At 49.1% G+C, this 17891-nt stretch overlaps 1 protein-coding gene across 3 annotated transcripts in view; it reads right to left on the bottom strand.

Annotated features, from left to right (window-relative positions):
- Positions 1 to 17891, bottom strand: part of Shank2 (SH3 and multiple ankyrin repeat domains 2) — a 537673-nt gene that overhangs the window by 418650 nt on the left and 101132 nt on the right. For all 3 annotated transcript variants that reach the window (XM_023710614.1, XM_023710615.1, XM_023710613.1), the window contains exons 3-5: positions 3920 to 4123; positions 3002 to 3073; positions 738 to 846 (exon numbers count right to left, since the gene is read on the bottom strand). In XM_023710614.1, the coding sequence (XP_023566382.1) occupies positions 738 to 846; positions 3002 to 3073; positions 3920 to 4123 (385 nt within the window). The remainder of the gene's footprint in view (positions 1 to 737; positions 847 to 3001; positions 3074 to 3919; positions 4124 to 17891) is intronic.

Genomic DNA, 17891 nt, shown 5'->3' with positions numbered 1-17891 from the left:
GAAGGGGAGAGGGAGGAGAGGAGAGGGAAAGAGAGAGAAAAGGGGTTCTACTGCTGAGAGTAACAGGAACACTCTTTAGTTCCAAAGAACCTACCCAACTGGATGGACCCCTGAGCTACTGTGCAGCCCCTCACCTAGGCCATCCCCAGCTCCCCACAGCCACTGGCCCTGCAGGCGTCCACTGTCATGGGGAGCTCACCAGGGCCAGCCGTGTCCCACTGGCTATAGTACACTGGGAGGCAATTTTGGTTGTCCCACCTGGAGGTGCTGATGGCATCCAGTGGGTCAAAGCCAGAGACACTACCAAGCACTCCACAATGTCCCCGTCTCCAAGATCAATCCAGACAGAGCCAAAGCACTGAGGCCAGAAAACTTCACTACTGTGGAACCGCTGGGGCCTGAATGAATTCTGAGGCCCCATGCGAAAGGAACACAGGTTCACAGAGGAGGGAGCTAGACATGATGGACACTCCCCCTGCCCAGTGGGGCTCTGCCAGGCACCAGAGATGGGCATACACTGGTTATTTGCTCACCAATCATGCACCATGCCGGGCCTCATGTCCCAGGCAGGTGGGGTGGTGAGCTGCATAGGCCAGGCTGGCCTGGGAATCACAGGAATGAGGTCCAGGACAAAACAGGGACAGTGCAAGTTTCTTGGGGTTTATAGATGGCTTAGCCTCAGGATGAATTTCTACAGGTACTGAGGCCCAGCAAAGACCTCTCTGACAAGGACCCACCTCCAGTCTCCAGGTCATGGAAATTGGGATCCAGGCCCCGGTCCAGCAGCTTGACCAGCTTCTCCACAGACCGATGCTGGGTATGATCCATGAACTTCTTCAGATTGGTCTAGAGGGAAGAGTAACAGAACAGAAAGGTCTTCATATGAATTGGTCCCACAGGCCAAGGGCAACTTCTCCCTTGGGGTGCGCTGGCTTCATTCATATCTGGCTGCCGTGACTGCTGGCTCACTCAGCAGCAGCAGCTCATGGTCAGTACTTGGCCAAGGCTACAGGACAATCCTACATGAAGGTTTCAGAAATCCCTCACTGTTGGCCACCTTGGGGACACAGCTTGCTGTTTGTGTCCCTCCAAAATCCACGTGCTGAACCAATTCCCAATGGAGTACAGCTTTGGGAGGTAAACAGATCATGTGGGTGGAACCCAAACAAAGAGGATTCGTGCCCTTCTAGCAGAGACCCTAGAGAGCTCCCAGCCCATCCCACCACGTGAGGACAAGGAGAAGGTGCTACCTGTAGGCCATGAAGAAGGCTTTCCCAGACACTGAATCTGCTACTCTCTGACCTTATACGCCTCACACTCCAGGACCAAAAGAATCAGATGTCTGTGGTTCGTGACATATACCCAAAGTTATCCGATAAAGCAGCAGACACAAATTAAACTTTGCCAAGAGGTACAGGACGTTCTTTTACCATTGTGGGTCACTGGAACTGGAACCACTATGAAAATCTGCAGCTCCCAGGATGCACCCAGGTTCTGTCCCTGGGAGCCCTGTGGATCGGATCTCTAAAGAGGCAGCCACACTGCAGAGCATGTGGGCCATCATTCGCTCAGTCTAGCTGCTGTTCTGGTTATCCCTGGACACAAGGGATCCCTACTGCTCAGTCCAGGAGGAAGGCACATTCCTGCCTCATGCAATCTCCCTGGTCAGTGCTCCACCTTCCCTAAGCAGCGCCCGCTGCATCAGCTAGCAGGGAGCTGGTTCCTACTGGTCAGCAGGCCCTGTGCTGCTGGATCCTGACTGCAAGTGCCTCAACTCGCTGGTGAGTCTAGCACTTCTCACAGGCTCAGCCTTGCTCTTTTCTGCACCTCTACTGAAACACTAATGGAGTCCACAGTGGCTCCCAGCACGGACCCCTCCTCCTGCTAGCAGGTGTTTCCACCTCCATGTCATCTGCATAGTTCAGGATCAGAACAAATGCCCCCAACCACAGGGAACCCAGGTGCCACTTAAAACCTTCACTGTCATTTAATGATGTTCTTTAAATTCACAAACACAGTTTTATCTAGGCATTAAAGGGTAATTTAAAAAGTCTCAGAAACACCAAGATAATAGGATTCCAGGGATGAGGCAGGGGACAGAAGAGCCCAGAGCATCTTGTGCCAGGAAGAGGCCAGGGCACCAAGGAGCATGAGCACTTGTCAGACCGTAGCGAGCTGGGTAGAAAGGCAATCACCATTTAAGCACAAAATCAAAAAAATGACACTGACATATTAGACACCATTGAACACAATAAAAACCCTTGTGTCCTGACCTGGGTGCAGGGATACACACCTGACATCCCAGAACCCTAGGAAGCTGAGGCAGGAGGATCACAAGTTTCAGCCCAGCCCACGCAACTTGATGCAATAGGAACTTAACTTAAAATAAAATGTTTAAAAAGCTGGGAATGTAGTTCAGTGTGAAGGGCTTTGGTTCAAACCTCAGAACCAGCAACAGGAAGCCTCTCTGGCAAGGAGTAGGCTGTCCAGGACACCAATACCCTATCTGCCCAGCTGGATGGCATGCTGGGCACAGCAGCCCACACTGTGTCCAGCTGGGCACTGGGCTCCCAAGGCAACACAGTACCTTTCTCCCATTACTCACTGGTACATTTCCCCCAGAATGGTCCATGTTAACACGCCTTAACAAAGTTTGTTCTGAAGTGACAACCATGGAAACTATCACAGCGTTCACATTTGTCCCCTTCCCTCCATCATGTCATGTGTTCAGAGCCCTCCTCTTTCAGACACTATTTTAATCCTCTCTGGAGGACCCAGGAGGATTATCGACACTTGTACCCCAGCCCCAAGTGGCTTTGCTGCCTCCTGGATGGATGGCTCTCTGGGTAGCCTGGTGTGTCAGGAGGCCTGTCCACCCATTTACTCGACCTGTCCTACAATGACCTGAGCATGAGGTAGGTGCTCCAGGAAGAAGAGACTCCAAAAATACTACAGTAGGGAAAAGTTGGCATGAAACCGAATGCCACTACTCCCTGCATACCTTCGTGTGGAGCTTGGCCAGCTGCTTCTCATCCAGACTGGACTGTTTGTACACCCGCTTCTTGTATCGAAACTGGCACAGAAACAGAAAAGCAAAGACAGACAGGTGAGTATCTGACCTGGCCTCCCCTTGGGCTGTATTCCTGAAGGTTGGACTTTCAGCTTTAACCTTGACCAGGGAGTAAGTGAGCGTGTGTGTGTGTGTGTGTGTGTGTGTGTGTGTGTGTGGTGATGGAGTTGATCACCAATAGCCAACAATTTAATCAATCGTACCTACCAGGAAAACCCTTGAAATATGAGGTTTGAAGAGCTCCCGAGTTGGCAAAACCACCCCCAAGCCAGGAGGACGGCGCACCTCAGCTCCCCCAGGACAGAAGCACTGAGCTGGGGACCCTTCTAGACTTTGCCTAGACACTTCTCCATCACCATCTTTCCTGATAAAGATGAGCTCTATGACACACCCTAACATGTTACCATGCCTGAAGAGGGGCTTATAGAACCCCAACAGAGGGCCAACTCTGAGAGAAGCATAGGTAACCGGTAGAGCCAGGATTTGTGGTGGTCACCTATAGTGGAGAGCAGTGGGGCACCACACGTTTGGTGCCAGAAGAGGGAAACGGGAACCCAAAGGCCTCAGGCTGGCACTAAGCAAGGCCATTCTACATCCTCCCATGGGTTCTGGTGACACGAACTCCAATGGGACCCTTGGTTTGCTCCTACCAAGACTTCTTCCTGACAGATGTGTTAAAATCTACAGCAAGATTAAAAAAAAAAAAAAAAAAAAAAAAAAAAAAAAAAAACCCACTAAGAATCTCACAGCAGTGCACAATTCACTGCAAAACTAGGAATAGCCTCAGGATCCCAAACTAGTATTTTTCTTTTGGTACGTAATTTCCAATGCAAGGCGTTGCCTCGGTACCTCCAGGGATGGAACAGCCGGTCCGGCAGGCTGGGGATACTCGCGCAGCAGCCGCTCCTCGTCCAGGAACTTGCCGTCGCGCCCATTGCTGGCTGGCTGGAAGAGTCCGTAGTTGAGGACATCCTTCAGGCCCTGATTCAGGGTGCACAGGATCCGCTGCTTGGCCACCCACACTGTGGCGTCCGGGTTAAAGCGGATGCACTTCTGCAGGGAAGGAAAGAGCACCTGATCAGGGAAGCAGGAGGACACCAGAGCCGCCTGCTGGGCGCAGGGCAGCGTCTGAGCTGCTCCCACTCCTTCCCACGTGGTACTCTGAGCGCAACTCAGGAAGCCCAGGCTTCGACAGCTGCAAAACGAAGTCTGCTTGGTGCTTGGACAAAGTCAAGGTTGAAGCTTTGGCTTCTGCTCCCGGTTCTCACCTTAGACTTTACGCCACCTCTATCCCCAACCTGCAGATATTTTGTGCTTGCAAATAGTCACCTACAGCCTGGGGCAGGACTGCCATTACATGGCACTTCTAAATCATCAGCACTTATAGAAACACACTGCATCCCGTGCCCACTCCACAGTGTCCGATTCGGCAGCTGCGGGGCCTCCCAGGACCCGGGTTGTTTACAGCTTTCAAGCTATTGCTGCTGGTCATGAACACACATTGAGAATCCCAATTCAGCTGCAGCTTTCCCTTGGTACCTTAACTTCCCCCTCAGATACCAAATTCTGAGGATGTTCTCATCTCCTATAAGATGGAGCTGTAAAATTTGCATATAGGCTACATACTCCTCCCGTACACTTTAAATCATCTCTAGATTACTTGTACTGTGTAAATGCCCTGTAAAAACTTGCCACATTATATTGATTAAGGAGAGATGACATGGGGGGGGGAAAGGTCCATAACGTTTCTAGCACAGCTGAATTTCTTCTTCTGAATCTTTTCACTTTGAGCTCATTTCAATCTACACACAGAAGCCACAGGTAGGGAGGCCAACGATACCGTACAATGTGACCTAATTTCCCCATCGATTGCTCCCTGGCACTTCAGATATCAATGGACACTTAGTCTTCCAGCCTCACTGATGAGAGAACTTGCAGCACAAGGGTGTATATCCCTCCTATCTGATGCTGAGCTGAAAAATCTTAAAAATGCAGACCCTGCCCTTGCAAAGGATGGTGAAGATGACTATGACAATCATGTGTTGGAAACACTAATCAGTTACCATGTTTGAAAAAGTTACAGCGTTGGTCAGGCTTCCAAAGTGATCAGGCACATTTCCACATGCAAGAGCTCACTGAGAACTGAATGATAACAGCAGGCACCTTCTAGGAACTCAGTGTGAGTCAGGCGAGGCCCAATGCAGGCCGGGCCAGTATCTAACCAAGACTGCTAAGTTTTGTTGAATTAAAATCATGTTTTACTACACAGCCAACAAGAGGGATAAAGGATTTTGCTTTCTCACTGTAAAGCCATCTAGGAAAACACAAGGTTCAACCAAACCCAAGGCAGGAGCAACTCTGTGTGGCATTGCTAGTGGTATCTCTGAGACAGGACGCAGAGGCTCTGGGGTCTTTCTGACAGGCAGCTGTGGGGGCTTCACCCATGATAGGCAAAGTGATCTGCTGTCAATCAGAAGAGCAATCAGAGATCTCCTGCAGCCAGCCTACCTGCTGCCCAGGGAACAGGACACCTTGCAAGTGAATGAGCCACCTGCCCCTCCCCAGTGGCACTGGCTGAACTACATGTGACCTTCCAAGCTTACCAGCTAAAGGCCAATAAGATCAGCTGCTCCTTCTAGGAGGAGACTTTTGTCATAAGTCTTGTCCCATCCTCCCTGGGTGAGAGCGCTTTAGAAACCCCAGCACAACAAGGGTGTGACATCAGATGCAGCCAGCCGGGGTCCCATGGAACCCACCCGCTTCTGGCTCAGGAATTATCTTTGGCCTCAGGTTCCAGTGACAAGGACACCTGGATTCAGGTTGCTTTAAATACTAACATCTATCCAAGCTAAGGCCCCTCCCGGCAGCTGGCAAGTGCTGCAGAAGCATGGGGGTGAGCCACCCTTCAGGGGACTTGTGTGTCACTGTCACCAAGGCTAGTGTCCACAGTCACTCGATGGGCGGGGCTGGGGGTGTCAAATGTGCCCAGGAACTATCCCCTGCACAACAAAGGACCAGTCTACTTGGAAAAGCACCAAGAGTCCCTTGCAGAGAAACTTCTGGGCGAGCAGTTCAGAGGTCAGAATGGCCTGGGTCTGCATCCCAGCCATGCACAATGGCCTTTTGTTCCTGGGCACCAGCCCGCCAGTCCCTCTGTTTCCTCAGTGAGAACCATGGCCTCGACTTACCCTGCAGTACTGCAGCAAGGCTTGGTGTTGTGGGTCGAACTGTAACCTGGGAAGACGGTGTCCTCCTAGGCTTCCACCCCCGAAGTGAAATCTACCAGCAAGTAGGCTCTTTACAGATGCGATCTTTAAAATGAGACAGATTAAAGCTGGGTAGGCCTAATGCAAACACCAAGCTCTCATGCACGTGGAGACGCAGGCGCAGTAACAGTGCACAGGGAGATGGCCAAGGGACAATGAAGGCCGTCCGGCAGTACTCCTCTCACAATCCAGGACACACAAAAGGTGCCAGCAACTCCCAGGAGCTGGGCAGAGTCCTGGGACAGATCCTCCCTCCTGGCATCCAGAGAATAAACCTTGATCTTGGATGTGAGTCCCCAGAAAGACAAGACTGCTCCTGGTTAAGCCACGCAGCACCTGACTATGGCACCCAAGAACTAACCAAGAGGTAAGACACCTGTTACTGATCACAGCAGCAGAAAGCTGCAGCAGCTTGTCCCTGAGACAGGACTGGCTGAGGCCCAAGCTAGGGGCCCCTCCCTCCTGATGGGATGGGTGTTGGCACCTGTGCACACGAGGAGCGGAGAAAGTCCAGAAGAGGACTGTTCAGGGCCACTCCACACAAACCCTGTGGCTTGGTTACTCTTCTCATTGGTGAGACCAAATGCCTAACACTCAAAGTTAGAGAGCAAGGTTGCTTTGGCTCAGTTTGCAGAGATTTCAGTTCACAATGGTCTAGCTCTGAGGCAGGTGGCTTCGCAGGAGATCAGTCCACAGTAGGCAGAAGGTAGCAAAGCAACAAGGAGAAGGACAAACCTCTTTCTGTCCATGGTCTTATAGCTAGGCTCAATTCAGGCGACATCAAACCAGTTGGTGGATTGATTCAGTAATCACTCACCCTTCATCCTAGCACCTTTAATCCTAGCAGTACACCATGAATCAATCACACACTCTAGCTCCAGCCAACTCTGAGAAAGCCCCACCTATGACTGCATGAAGCTTTGGGAGGGGGGGACAGGCAAACACAAGCTGTGACACCTGGTGTCACCTCTTACTCACCCATCTCTGACTCTGCCCACCTACTCAGCACCCTGATCAGGTAAATCCCAATTCCAAGAGCAGTCCTGACACAGCTCTAGAATGAATGAATGAATGAATGAATGAATGAATGAATGAATGGAGTGCATGCATGCCAGGAGCCAGAGAAACAATAATGAGCAAACCGTACAGCAATTAACCACTGGGAGGAACGTAAGCAATGTGTTAATTATTGAAACTGTCCTACCAATTTGATTTGAAACTGTCTCATTGCTATTTGTTTATCAATAAAATTATGGAAAAAAAAATAATGAGCGAACCAGTCCTAGACTGCTACTTACTGTGGTGAAAGCCACAGCTGTCTCATCGGAAGACAAAGGCAAACATAAATGTAAGATGGAATCCCCTGGCAATTAGAGGAGGGAGCAGGTGCTGCTGCTTGGCAGGTGCATTTGTCCAGGGACACAGAGGGCCCTGTGAGTTGCGGTGGGGATTCCAGTGGGGAGAACCACGCAAGGAAAGGTGGGGAGGCAAGAACAGACACGACTGGCAAGTTTCCTCATCCCTTACCAGCAAGATGCTCAGTGCGAGAGCGCGCTAACGTCTCTTCCCATCCCCTGCAGCCCTGAGATGGCTGTTCCTTCACCACGTGCTAGAGATGCCCTGAACTGGAGGGTGATCTGCTGGGAGGGTTAGAGAGACAGCAGAGGCCAACCAGGTGTCAGGAACCCCAGCCCCGTGCCAGTTAAGGAGTCACTTGAGGAAACCCCATCTATCCTCCTGAAGGCTTAGCCAGTCTTCTCCCTGGGGGTCCTGGATCGACTCCATCAGGAGTGGGCTGAGGACACGAAGATGCCCTGCCTGAGCGCTCACTCCATGGGTGTGGGGCTCAGGCGCTAGTGGGCAGTGACAATGAGGATGATGGAGGTGACGGAGATGATGGAGATCCTGATGATGGTGATGGGAGTGACAGCTGTGATCATGGTGATGGGGACAGTGTCAGGGATGATGATGGTGACAGGGTGGGGACAAAGATGAGGGTGACAATAGTAATGATGGTGACACCCTGACAGAGCCATAGCGAGCACTGAATCCCAACAAATCAGGAATTGTACTAACCCATTTGCCCTCACCCTAGCCATAAATCATACTATTGTTGTTACAATGTTGTTATTATTCCCTTTTTACAGATGAGGAGGCTGAGCCTCAGAGCCCTAGAAAGTAGAGGAGGTCCAATTCAAATCCAGGTCTGATCTGCCCAGATCCTCACACATCCCTAACCAATGCGTTACATTCCTCTTTACTCACACGCAGTCAACCTCAGTGCAGGCAAAATATGATGAGAGTTACTGAGTAAATGGAGGAGGAGATTTACGTCCAGGTTGGAGAAATACCACCCTTGTTCGGACTTCCCCTTATTAGTAAATTAGCCCTAAAGGTGAGCATTCACACCACCAGAGGACATAGTTTGATCTCCATAACAACAGACAAAATTTGGGAGATTATTTTTTTCCTAAAGAAGTAAAGTCTAATCCCTAAAACACCGGTGGCATTTAGGAACAAAAATCAAATAACAAAGGACAAGGTACAGTGGTGGTGAGGCAGTATTGCAGATGTCTGGCCCATTGGCATCTCTCCTGCAAACCCAAAAGACCATCCAGCAACACGGTGTCCTTCAGCTAAGCACTGGACTCTCAGGCACAAGGACAGAAGAAAACTCTGGGAACTGCACACGGCACTTGGAACAAAGACTTGCACCCTAGTAAAAATTCACAAGATCAAAATAAACCTTGCAGTAAGCTCCTAGACTCAGCAGTCAAGTGTGCCTCTAACCAAGGAGCTCCGGTTGAAGGTTCACACTAGGCTTACCCTTCCACGGTTAGAACAGATCACCGGGAGGAAACTGGCAAATGAGCAGCTGCAGATTCCAAGCCCAACACATGATCCTATCCCAAGGCAGGACCTTTCCCACACCTTCCCCAGCCCTCTGCTGACTCTGCCATACTTAGGCTTCACTCTCTGTATCCATAACAGGGCCAGCACTGGCTCTTGAGACCAAGAGATTCTCCCAGCACCCTCTGTCCTCTGCTTCCTCTCAGTCTAGTTTAACTTATGGCCTCCAGAGCAGATCATGAGCCCCTACCTCTGCCCAAAAGACCACGTACTTTCCCACTGGGTCACAAATATCTTCCACCAAGACACAGCCTTTTCTCCTTCCCTCCCTGTCTGACCACCAGCACATTCGGCTGTCTTGAATTTCCGCCTACTCCAGCCTGGGGCATCCAGGGACAAGGATAACTGATGCACCCTTTTATTCTAACACCATTTGCAAAGCTGGTGAATACAGCTAGAATTGAACTACACTGGATAAAACATTCTCCAAATGGAATACACTTGGAGGCACCATTCAGGGTTAAAGAAAGGTCAGGATTTTATACCACCAGCGATGAAAGGAGCTACTGTATACAGAAAACCAAGTATACCATGAACATGTTATCTTGTTCAGTTAGAGCAAAGCCCTCAAGAGTAGAGACATCGCCAGGGGCATGCACAGCTGTAAGAAAGCAAGCTATGACTGGCCTTGTTGCCAAAGAGTGAAACACCAGCCTCTGTATCTGTAAAGAACATGGCCAAGTTCAATCTGAAAAAGGAACGTAAGAAAAACTCACTCTCATACATGGTCAATATGCATTTGTAAGTCTGTTGCAAGATGTGAGCTAGAAACTAGAAATACCCAGACAGTGGGGAAGCCTGCTGGGGTGCCAGGATCTTATGGATAAAACTCAGAAAGTGAAGTGAGGAAAGAAACAGTGAACGCCCAAGCCATTTACAAGTTTCAGAGTTGTCAGAAAAGCTGAAATGTTATAGATAAGCCTTATCATGTGCATAAAAAATAATTCATATTCCATTAGTTCAGACAAGATCAGGTCTATTCTGGGTGAGGTATATTCTGGGTGGCATGACCATACACCTATTAGTACAAATGGCATGGCTTTCCTGTTTATAACCATGAATTAGTGATATCTTTCTATGAGCAATAGTAAAATCCCTTCCCCATATCATTGTTTTCGATTTGTCAAATTGGTCTTTTTTTTAATACAGTACTTACATTTTTTCATTATGGAAATTACAAATCATTACAACAAAGTAGAAAACAGGTGAATTCATTTCTAATTTTAATACTATTTTTTTCCAGGTACCAAATTTCTTTATTTGAAGGAATTAAAGAACTTAAGTAGATGCCCTGGTACAGTTTATAAAAAAGGTTAAGGAAGGCCCAACATGCACGTGCTGCCTTGGTGACATTAGCTCTCATTGTCACTGTCCCCCAGGGTATGCTTGTCAAAGAGGTACCCCGCCATGCCAGACTTGGGGGCTCCCATCTTGCACAGGTTGGTCACGTGGTCACCTGGCTCTTTGATGGCCTTCACCTACTCATCCAGGTAGTGCGTCTCGATGAAGTCACACAGATGGGGGGTCATTCTTATCAGTGGCCAGCTTGTGCAGCTCCAGGAGGGACTGATTCACGCTCTTGTCCAAGGGCAACGTGCACTCCATCGCATCCAGCCCATTCTCCCAGTTGTCACAGTCTGGTTTCTTGATATCCTGAAGGAAGATCCGGCTGCCATGCTGGTTCTGCAGCTTCATCAGCTCTTTGGTGTGTTCTCTCTCCTCGTGAGATTGGTGAAGAAAGTATTTGGTGAAGTATTTGACACTGGGGATAGAAGAGGCGGCTGCTTGCCTGGGTTTGCCACATGGCTGAGTGCAGGACTCTGCCCGATCACCATGTCAAAGAACTAACTTTGGGTCCCAGGCCAAAGTGTGGCTTCACTTTGCAAGGCTAAGGAGTGATAGGGCACAGATCTTTGAGAAATCCTGCCCAAACGTCCCTGGCCTGTGAATCCCACAGAACTCGTAGTTTACATTAGTTTGCTCAGGGTGTCATAACAAAGCATCATGGGTAGATGGCCAAACAACAGACAGTCACTGTCTCACATTATGGGGGCTGGGAGCCCAAGGTCAAGGCAGTGGCAGGGCTGGTCCCTCCTGAGGCCTCCGTCTCTAATTTGCAGATGGTTTCAGTCTACAATGTCCTCCCAAAGAGCCATGTCTTCAGAGGCTGGGCTTTCAGAAGACTGGATTATAGGAATCCTTTTGCTTGCTTGCTGTCAGCAGGCAGGACCTAGTTGGAGATGGTCACTGTGGACAGGATCTGGAAGACACATCCCCCTCTGTAGCTCCTTCCTTTTTGCTCTGCCTCCACGATGTGAGCAGCTGTCTTCCACCGGACCCTTCTACCATGCCTTGGAGCCAACAGACTACAAGCTGGATCCTCTAAAAACCATGAGCTGAAATAAACTTCTCCTTTAAGTTGTGGGTGCCATGTATTTCATCCCAGTGGCAAGAAAATAACTAAGACAGCAGATGATGTCTCTTCCCAGTGCCTCAGACTGTCCTCCCGTGAGTCTGCATCCTGATTTCTTCAGAACCCCAATCAGGCTGGATCAGAGTTCACTTAATGATCTCATTTTCCTTGAATTACCGCTTGAAAAATCCTATCTCCGAAAGCAGCCACATGCTGAGGTTCTGGGATTAGGAGTCCAGTGTATGAATTTAAAGGAGGGGTACGCTTACCCCACACCACCATCTGAGCATGGGCAGGCCTCTCTGGCCCACCAGGTGTCATGTGGCCACGATGGGACCCGTCACTGTTGATGGCTAGCTCACACAAATGATGATGGGCACAAAGCTTGCAACTTTGGGGCCAGCAAGTCACTAATGCCAATGAGTGCCTAGCCTAGCAGGACAGTGGCAGCTTCTTCCATAAAGCTTTTTCTTGGTTTGGAGCAACATGGCAGAAAATTTCACATCAGAGACTGAACTGCTTTTCAGGTCTGTCTGGGGCCTGTACCACAGTGACAAGGGCACTGGCTATTTCCTGAGACAGCCGTGACAGTGACAGAGTGTCTAGACAGAGCTGAAAGAACAGCAGATATTATACTGCGTAAAACACACCTGATTACAATGGGGAATCTGTGGAGGATGATCAGCGACACAAGGCTAGAATTACACGTGTGCTTTCAGGGACCCTGCCTCTGCTGCTTGTGTGATGTCACTTCATGTTCCAAGGTACTTTTTTTTTTTTTTTGTATTTTAGGAAAGAGTTTATAGGGTGTTCAGGATCTCACTACTACATCAGACTCGCAATCCGTCTGTTTATAGCAGCCTAACAGCTGGGATTACAGGCATGCACCATCACGCCCAGTCTCAATTGTTGTCTCAGCATGCCCTAGGGGTGAGGCCGGCTCGGGAAATAGCTTAGTAGGCTAAGAGCTTGCCTGGCAAGCGCAAGGGCCTGAGTTCAATCCCTGGTTCCAGAAAAAAAAAAAAAAAAAAAAAATCAAACAGGCCCAGGGATCGAACCCCTGGCCCCTGAGGCTGCTTGTAGGCACTTTAATCCACTGAGCTATCTGGCTGGCCCTCTTCAGGTACATCTAAATCCACCCACTCTCGACTTTGGCCCAAGGAGCCCAGCAGAAACTATAAAGATGAAGGGGAGATACACCACAGCATTTGGGGTAGCAGCCCCAAGAGAATACCAGACTTGACACCCTTTGGGAACCAGAGCTGGAGATGGGGAGCTCAGTGCACACGAAGCTCCAGCTCCACACAGGCTTGTAGGCAGTGCTAAACAAGAACCAGAACCTTCTGAAACAGAGACATGCTCCTGAGCACATCATCCATTACAGAGCCGTCCGTGCACTTCGCACCTCGGACTTGCTCTGCCCGTGTGGTTTATGGCATCACCAATTTCTTCCTGGTGCATTTTCTTGAGGACCCCCAATGAACCTAAGCATGGCAGAAACCCCAGCAAGATATATGTAGCAAGATTCTGACGTCTCATAGCTGTGCATTGGGACTCTACCTATCTGCAGACAGCTAAAAGTTAGCCAACACAGAAGTCAACCCAAGCTGTAACTGTGTTGTTTCCAAGCACAACTGTGCAAGTGAAGTGATACTTCTGGCTGTGGACAAAGTCCCATCAGCCTGGCGCTCATGGGAATAAGCACCAAATGCTGGTCTAAAACAAAGGCTTGAAGTGCAAGAGCAAACAGTGAGCGACCCTGACCCGGAAGGCAGCCTGATTAGAGGTGGCTGAAGCCCAGGTGCCAATTCATGCCTCCGTGCGTCTAGACAGCAATAAGGAATAACATGGCTGTGGGTTCACTTCTCCAATTAGAAGGACATTCAAACAATAAAAGCTTAATAGTGGCCATTTGATGCCGGGGAGACACGGCAGGCAGGCTGTTTCTCCTGGCTGCTGGGGAGGGGCCACACGGCCGTCTCTGCTCTCATCAGGTGAGAGCTGCGGGCTGTCTGTGCGCTCCGTGGGGATGAGTTCATTTTCTCTTTAGACAGCCACGATCTCAGGTGGAGTCCTCACAAAGCAGAGTGCTAGACACTGGCCAGAGAAGTGAGTTTAGAAGCAATCAAGGGAGTGGAATAACAGGCAATAAGGCAAAGGCAATGAAACGGTCCTCTACAGAGACAAAGCGCTTACTGTATATGCATGGCCAGTCAGCAGCGATGCTAAATGCTCCATGTCACCACGTGTTCTAGAAGGATGAACGCCGTCTGCCCAAGGAGGAGCGCTCCAAACTTCCCACGTTCTCAGAGCCATGCAGTGACAGGATGCGAAGGGCCAGGACTAAGGGAACCCTATGCGCCAAGCCAATACCCTTCACCTTGTCCCCACCAACAAATCGCTGGAGCCATCAGTCAGGAAGAAGGAGCCAGCAGGAGGATGGCAAGGCAGCTAATGCGGAGGAAGGGGACAGTGAGGCTGCTGAACTCAGAGGGTGGCATCTACTCAGGAATGGTGGAAGGAGAGGGCTGTGTCCACCCAGGAGAGGAGGGGAGAGGGGCAAGGCTGAAAGGAAACTGAATCAGAGACAGGCTGGAGGACCGTAAAAATCCAGTCCCAGAGCAAAGGTGCTGGGAAAAGCCTCACCTTCGGATTTAACAGGAAATTTAACGACCGATGCCTCAGGGCCTGGTCTGGCCGCCTTCTGGGGGATTCTCACCAGCTTGCATGCCAGCGGAATGCTCAGGGGTGACCTGCTCTCCACCAGCCTCTGAACCACAACCTTCTCCTCACAATGCTTTTAAGTAAAAGGTGTCGTTACTCCAAGGCCAAAGCCAGTTTTCCCAGATGGTATTTTCCTTGAAGAGACTTAAGCTGGAATTAACCAGGAACTTCTGCCGAAGAGCGTGCCAGCTCAGACAGCAATGTGTAGACCTGGGAGACCCCTGTGAGCTGGGCCCTGTCTCACTGACAGAACTTCAACCTAGCAACGAGCAGAGGCAGGTATGGCACAGCATTAGTGTGACAGATCAACTGACTCACTGACTCATTGACTCAGTTTCCCTTCTCTTTAAAATGACTCATATGTAATCAGAGCCCCTCACCCTTTAGCAAGTGTGCCACGTGGGAGGAGTAATGACCAGCAGAGTAGAGGCTTGCCTTGCCTTGGTACCTGTCAGTACAGTGCCCCAGGTCCTCCCCTCTGTTTTAAAATTTTTTTAAATCTTTTTTTTTTTTTTAATGTATTTCATACAGGGTCTCACTACACAGCTCTGACTCATAGTGATCCTCCTGCACCAGCCTCCTCAGCCCTGGGATTACAGATGTGTACCACCACACCCAGTTTTGGTGGCCTGCACAGCACGGGGCCATCACTGCATGTGGTACCGGGGATCGAACCCTGGTCCTTGCATTTGTCAGGCAGACACTTAGACCACTGAGCTAGCTCCCCAGCCCTCCCCTATACTTTAAATAATTTATGACTCACAAGCTTTCTAACTCATACCATAAAGTGCGACCCACTCCACGGAAGCAGGATCATCATGGAGGTGTTACAGAGAAGACCGAGGTGGAAGAGGGCGAGGGAGAAGAGCACTCTCTTTGGCTGAAGCAACCAATAAATGAAACCACAAACAACACACAGATTTCATGTTTCCTTTCTCTCCCAAAATTGAGCCACGGGCATAGGACAAAGGACACAGATGGGTCACTCAAAGTGAACACAGAGACCCTAACCATATATTTCTGTAAGGCAAATAGTGTACAGAGGGATGGGTATTTAGATGGCTATCTGCATGGGTGTGCAGATGAGGGGATGGACGAGTAGATGGAGAGACGGGCAGTGTGGTGAATGGGTGGATATATGGAGGATAGATGGAGAGATGGAGAGATCAATGGATGGATCAGTGAGTGGACAGATGGATGGATGGCTGGGTACAAAGGCAAATGAATAAGGGGTGGGATGGCGGGTTGGTGAATGATGCACGGATGAATGAGTGGGTAATATCAATAAAGCCAAATCTCGAAACAATGGCATGAAGTGAAAAAGGCCAAAGTATAAATGGCATCCCAGTACGGTGTTTTCTTAAGCCAGCATGACAGTGTCATATAGTTATGATACACATAAAAAAAAAAAAAATAGGTACCTCAAGACTATCACATTGAGTGAAATAAATCTGACATCTAAGGTTAAAAATCACATAGTTTCTCTTATATGAATAACCCAAATATAAATAAAGAACAAAATAAAGATCAGAAAGAGAGAGACCTTTTTCAAATAGGAAAAACAAAAGATATGAAAGGCAAGGAAAAAGGACTAAAAAAAAGAGCTAAAAAAAATGAAAGTAGAGCTTTTGCAAATGGGAAGAGGAACAAGAGTTGGAGTGGAGGGGTGGGAAGGGAAAAGGCCCAAAAAAGACTGAAGACATGTTATATATATGTCCAGACTTCCCATGATAAATGTAATCATGTATTGCTAACATGTACTAAGACAAACTAAAAAAAGATAAGAGAGATTCCCGATGAATTTCTGACAACGTTTACACCTGAGGGGAGGGGACAGGAAATGCGAATGAGGTCGGCTCTGACTTTATCAGTGAGGTCTTACTATTACTGAAAAGTGACAAAAGCTCCCAAATGTTCATTCTGTAGAACAGATACGCTGATAGTTATGATACTGTTTTTGACACTTCTCTGTATTTTTAAATTAAATTAAAAACAAAACCGAACTGCTTTGGAAGCTCTGCGGCATAGCTCAGGCCCCTGGGGTCTCTCTGGACCACAGGGCAAGTCGTGGGCCACAGTCCACTGACTCCCGAGTGTCTAAATGAATGCCGTTGTCAATGCTGTCATCCTGTTTGATAGCTTTTTATTTTCCAGGGCAGAAAACAGACTCCATCAAGGTCACATAGGAGCAATTTCTAATTAAGTTTTAGCTCAAAATGAATTTCCTTTTGGCTACTAAGTGAGCGGGTGGATAAGAGTCTCCATGCTGGGGTAGGGACACTTGGACAGAAGCACTCTGCAGGACAGAGACTTTTTTTTTCAGAGACACTTTTTGACACAAGATGTAGCGTCTCTGTACCAGCCCAGCTATAGATGCCACAGGAGACTCTTCAGCGACAATACTGAAGTCAGGGGTGCACACTGGTGGCAGGCACAGGCATGATGGACAGGCTTGTCCCCAACATGAGAAGCAGAACTCTAAAGAGCATGCTCCGCCTCTCAAACTGCACACCCTGGGACTCCCCTTCCCCTCAACACCCAGAAGAGGAAAAGCCACAGTCAAGAAGGCTTTGGATTGCCAGCACTTGGAGAAAGAGGCAGAGACTGATTGTTGTAGAGTGTGTTTCCCTGTAGGGGAGCCGAGAGTTCTCTAAATTGATAGGGATGATGGGCCCATTCTTTGGGAATTTACTAAAGTACATTGGATTAGGCATCTTCTCTGAAGAAATTACATGGTATGTGAATTAGACTAGCATTTTTAAAAAGAAAGAAATCTTATTTTGGTCCTGCATAGAGAAGCTGCAAATATGCACACATCCTATTTAAAACCTGTTGACTCAAGTTCCCATTAAGGACCCTGCACCCCAGAACATTCTCCAGCAAGAGCCTTGCACTGGGACCCCACTAACTCCATCATCAGGAATCTGTCCTTCTGGAGCCCCTCCTTGCCCCTCCTCCTTCCTCTGCTTTCTTCAGCAAAACCAAGCCCACCTTTTCCAAAGCCAATAAGGTCATGAGCTCTGTGCTAAATCCTCTCACTGGGTATTTAGTAGTCATTCTGCTGCCCCGGCTACTGGGGCCTAGCAAAACACACACAGGATTCTTCAGGGAGAGAGACCCTGATTAAGCAGCCCCCTGAGTGCTCTACCATGAAAGCACAGTTGAAGGGAAAGAGGAAGTAGAGTGGAAAAGGCAACATCAAAGTCTGCCGTAGGAGCTGCCCAGGTTGGTAGAAGATCCATCTTCATCCTAAGATGCTAAGAAGCCGTGGAGGGCTGTGTTACTTTCTGTTTCTTCTCAGGATGCTAAGAAGCCATGAGGGCCTGGGCTAGGAGCTCTGTGAGTCCAGGGAGGACTGAGGAAGCCACCTTGAGCTGGGAGGGAAAGAGGAGCAGAGAAAGGGCTTCCAGATAAAGGCATCCTGTAGGAATGAGCATGTAAGCTCTGAGACTAGCTGCAGGAGCAGTGTAGAAACACTGAAGGCCTCCTTGGCCAGAGCTCTCCTGCC

This window comes from Octodon degus, unplaced genomic scaffold, assembly GCF_000260255.1.
Source record: "Octodon degus isolate 3935 unplaced genomic scaffold, OctDeg1.0 scaffold00018, whole genome shotgun sequence".
NCBI lineage: Eukaryota > Metazoa > Chordata > Mammalia > Rodentia > Octodontidae > Octodon > Octodon degus.
Note: the sequence above shows the minus strand (reverse complement) of the source record. Positions and strands in the feature narration are given on the sequence as shown.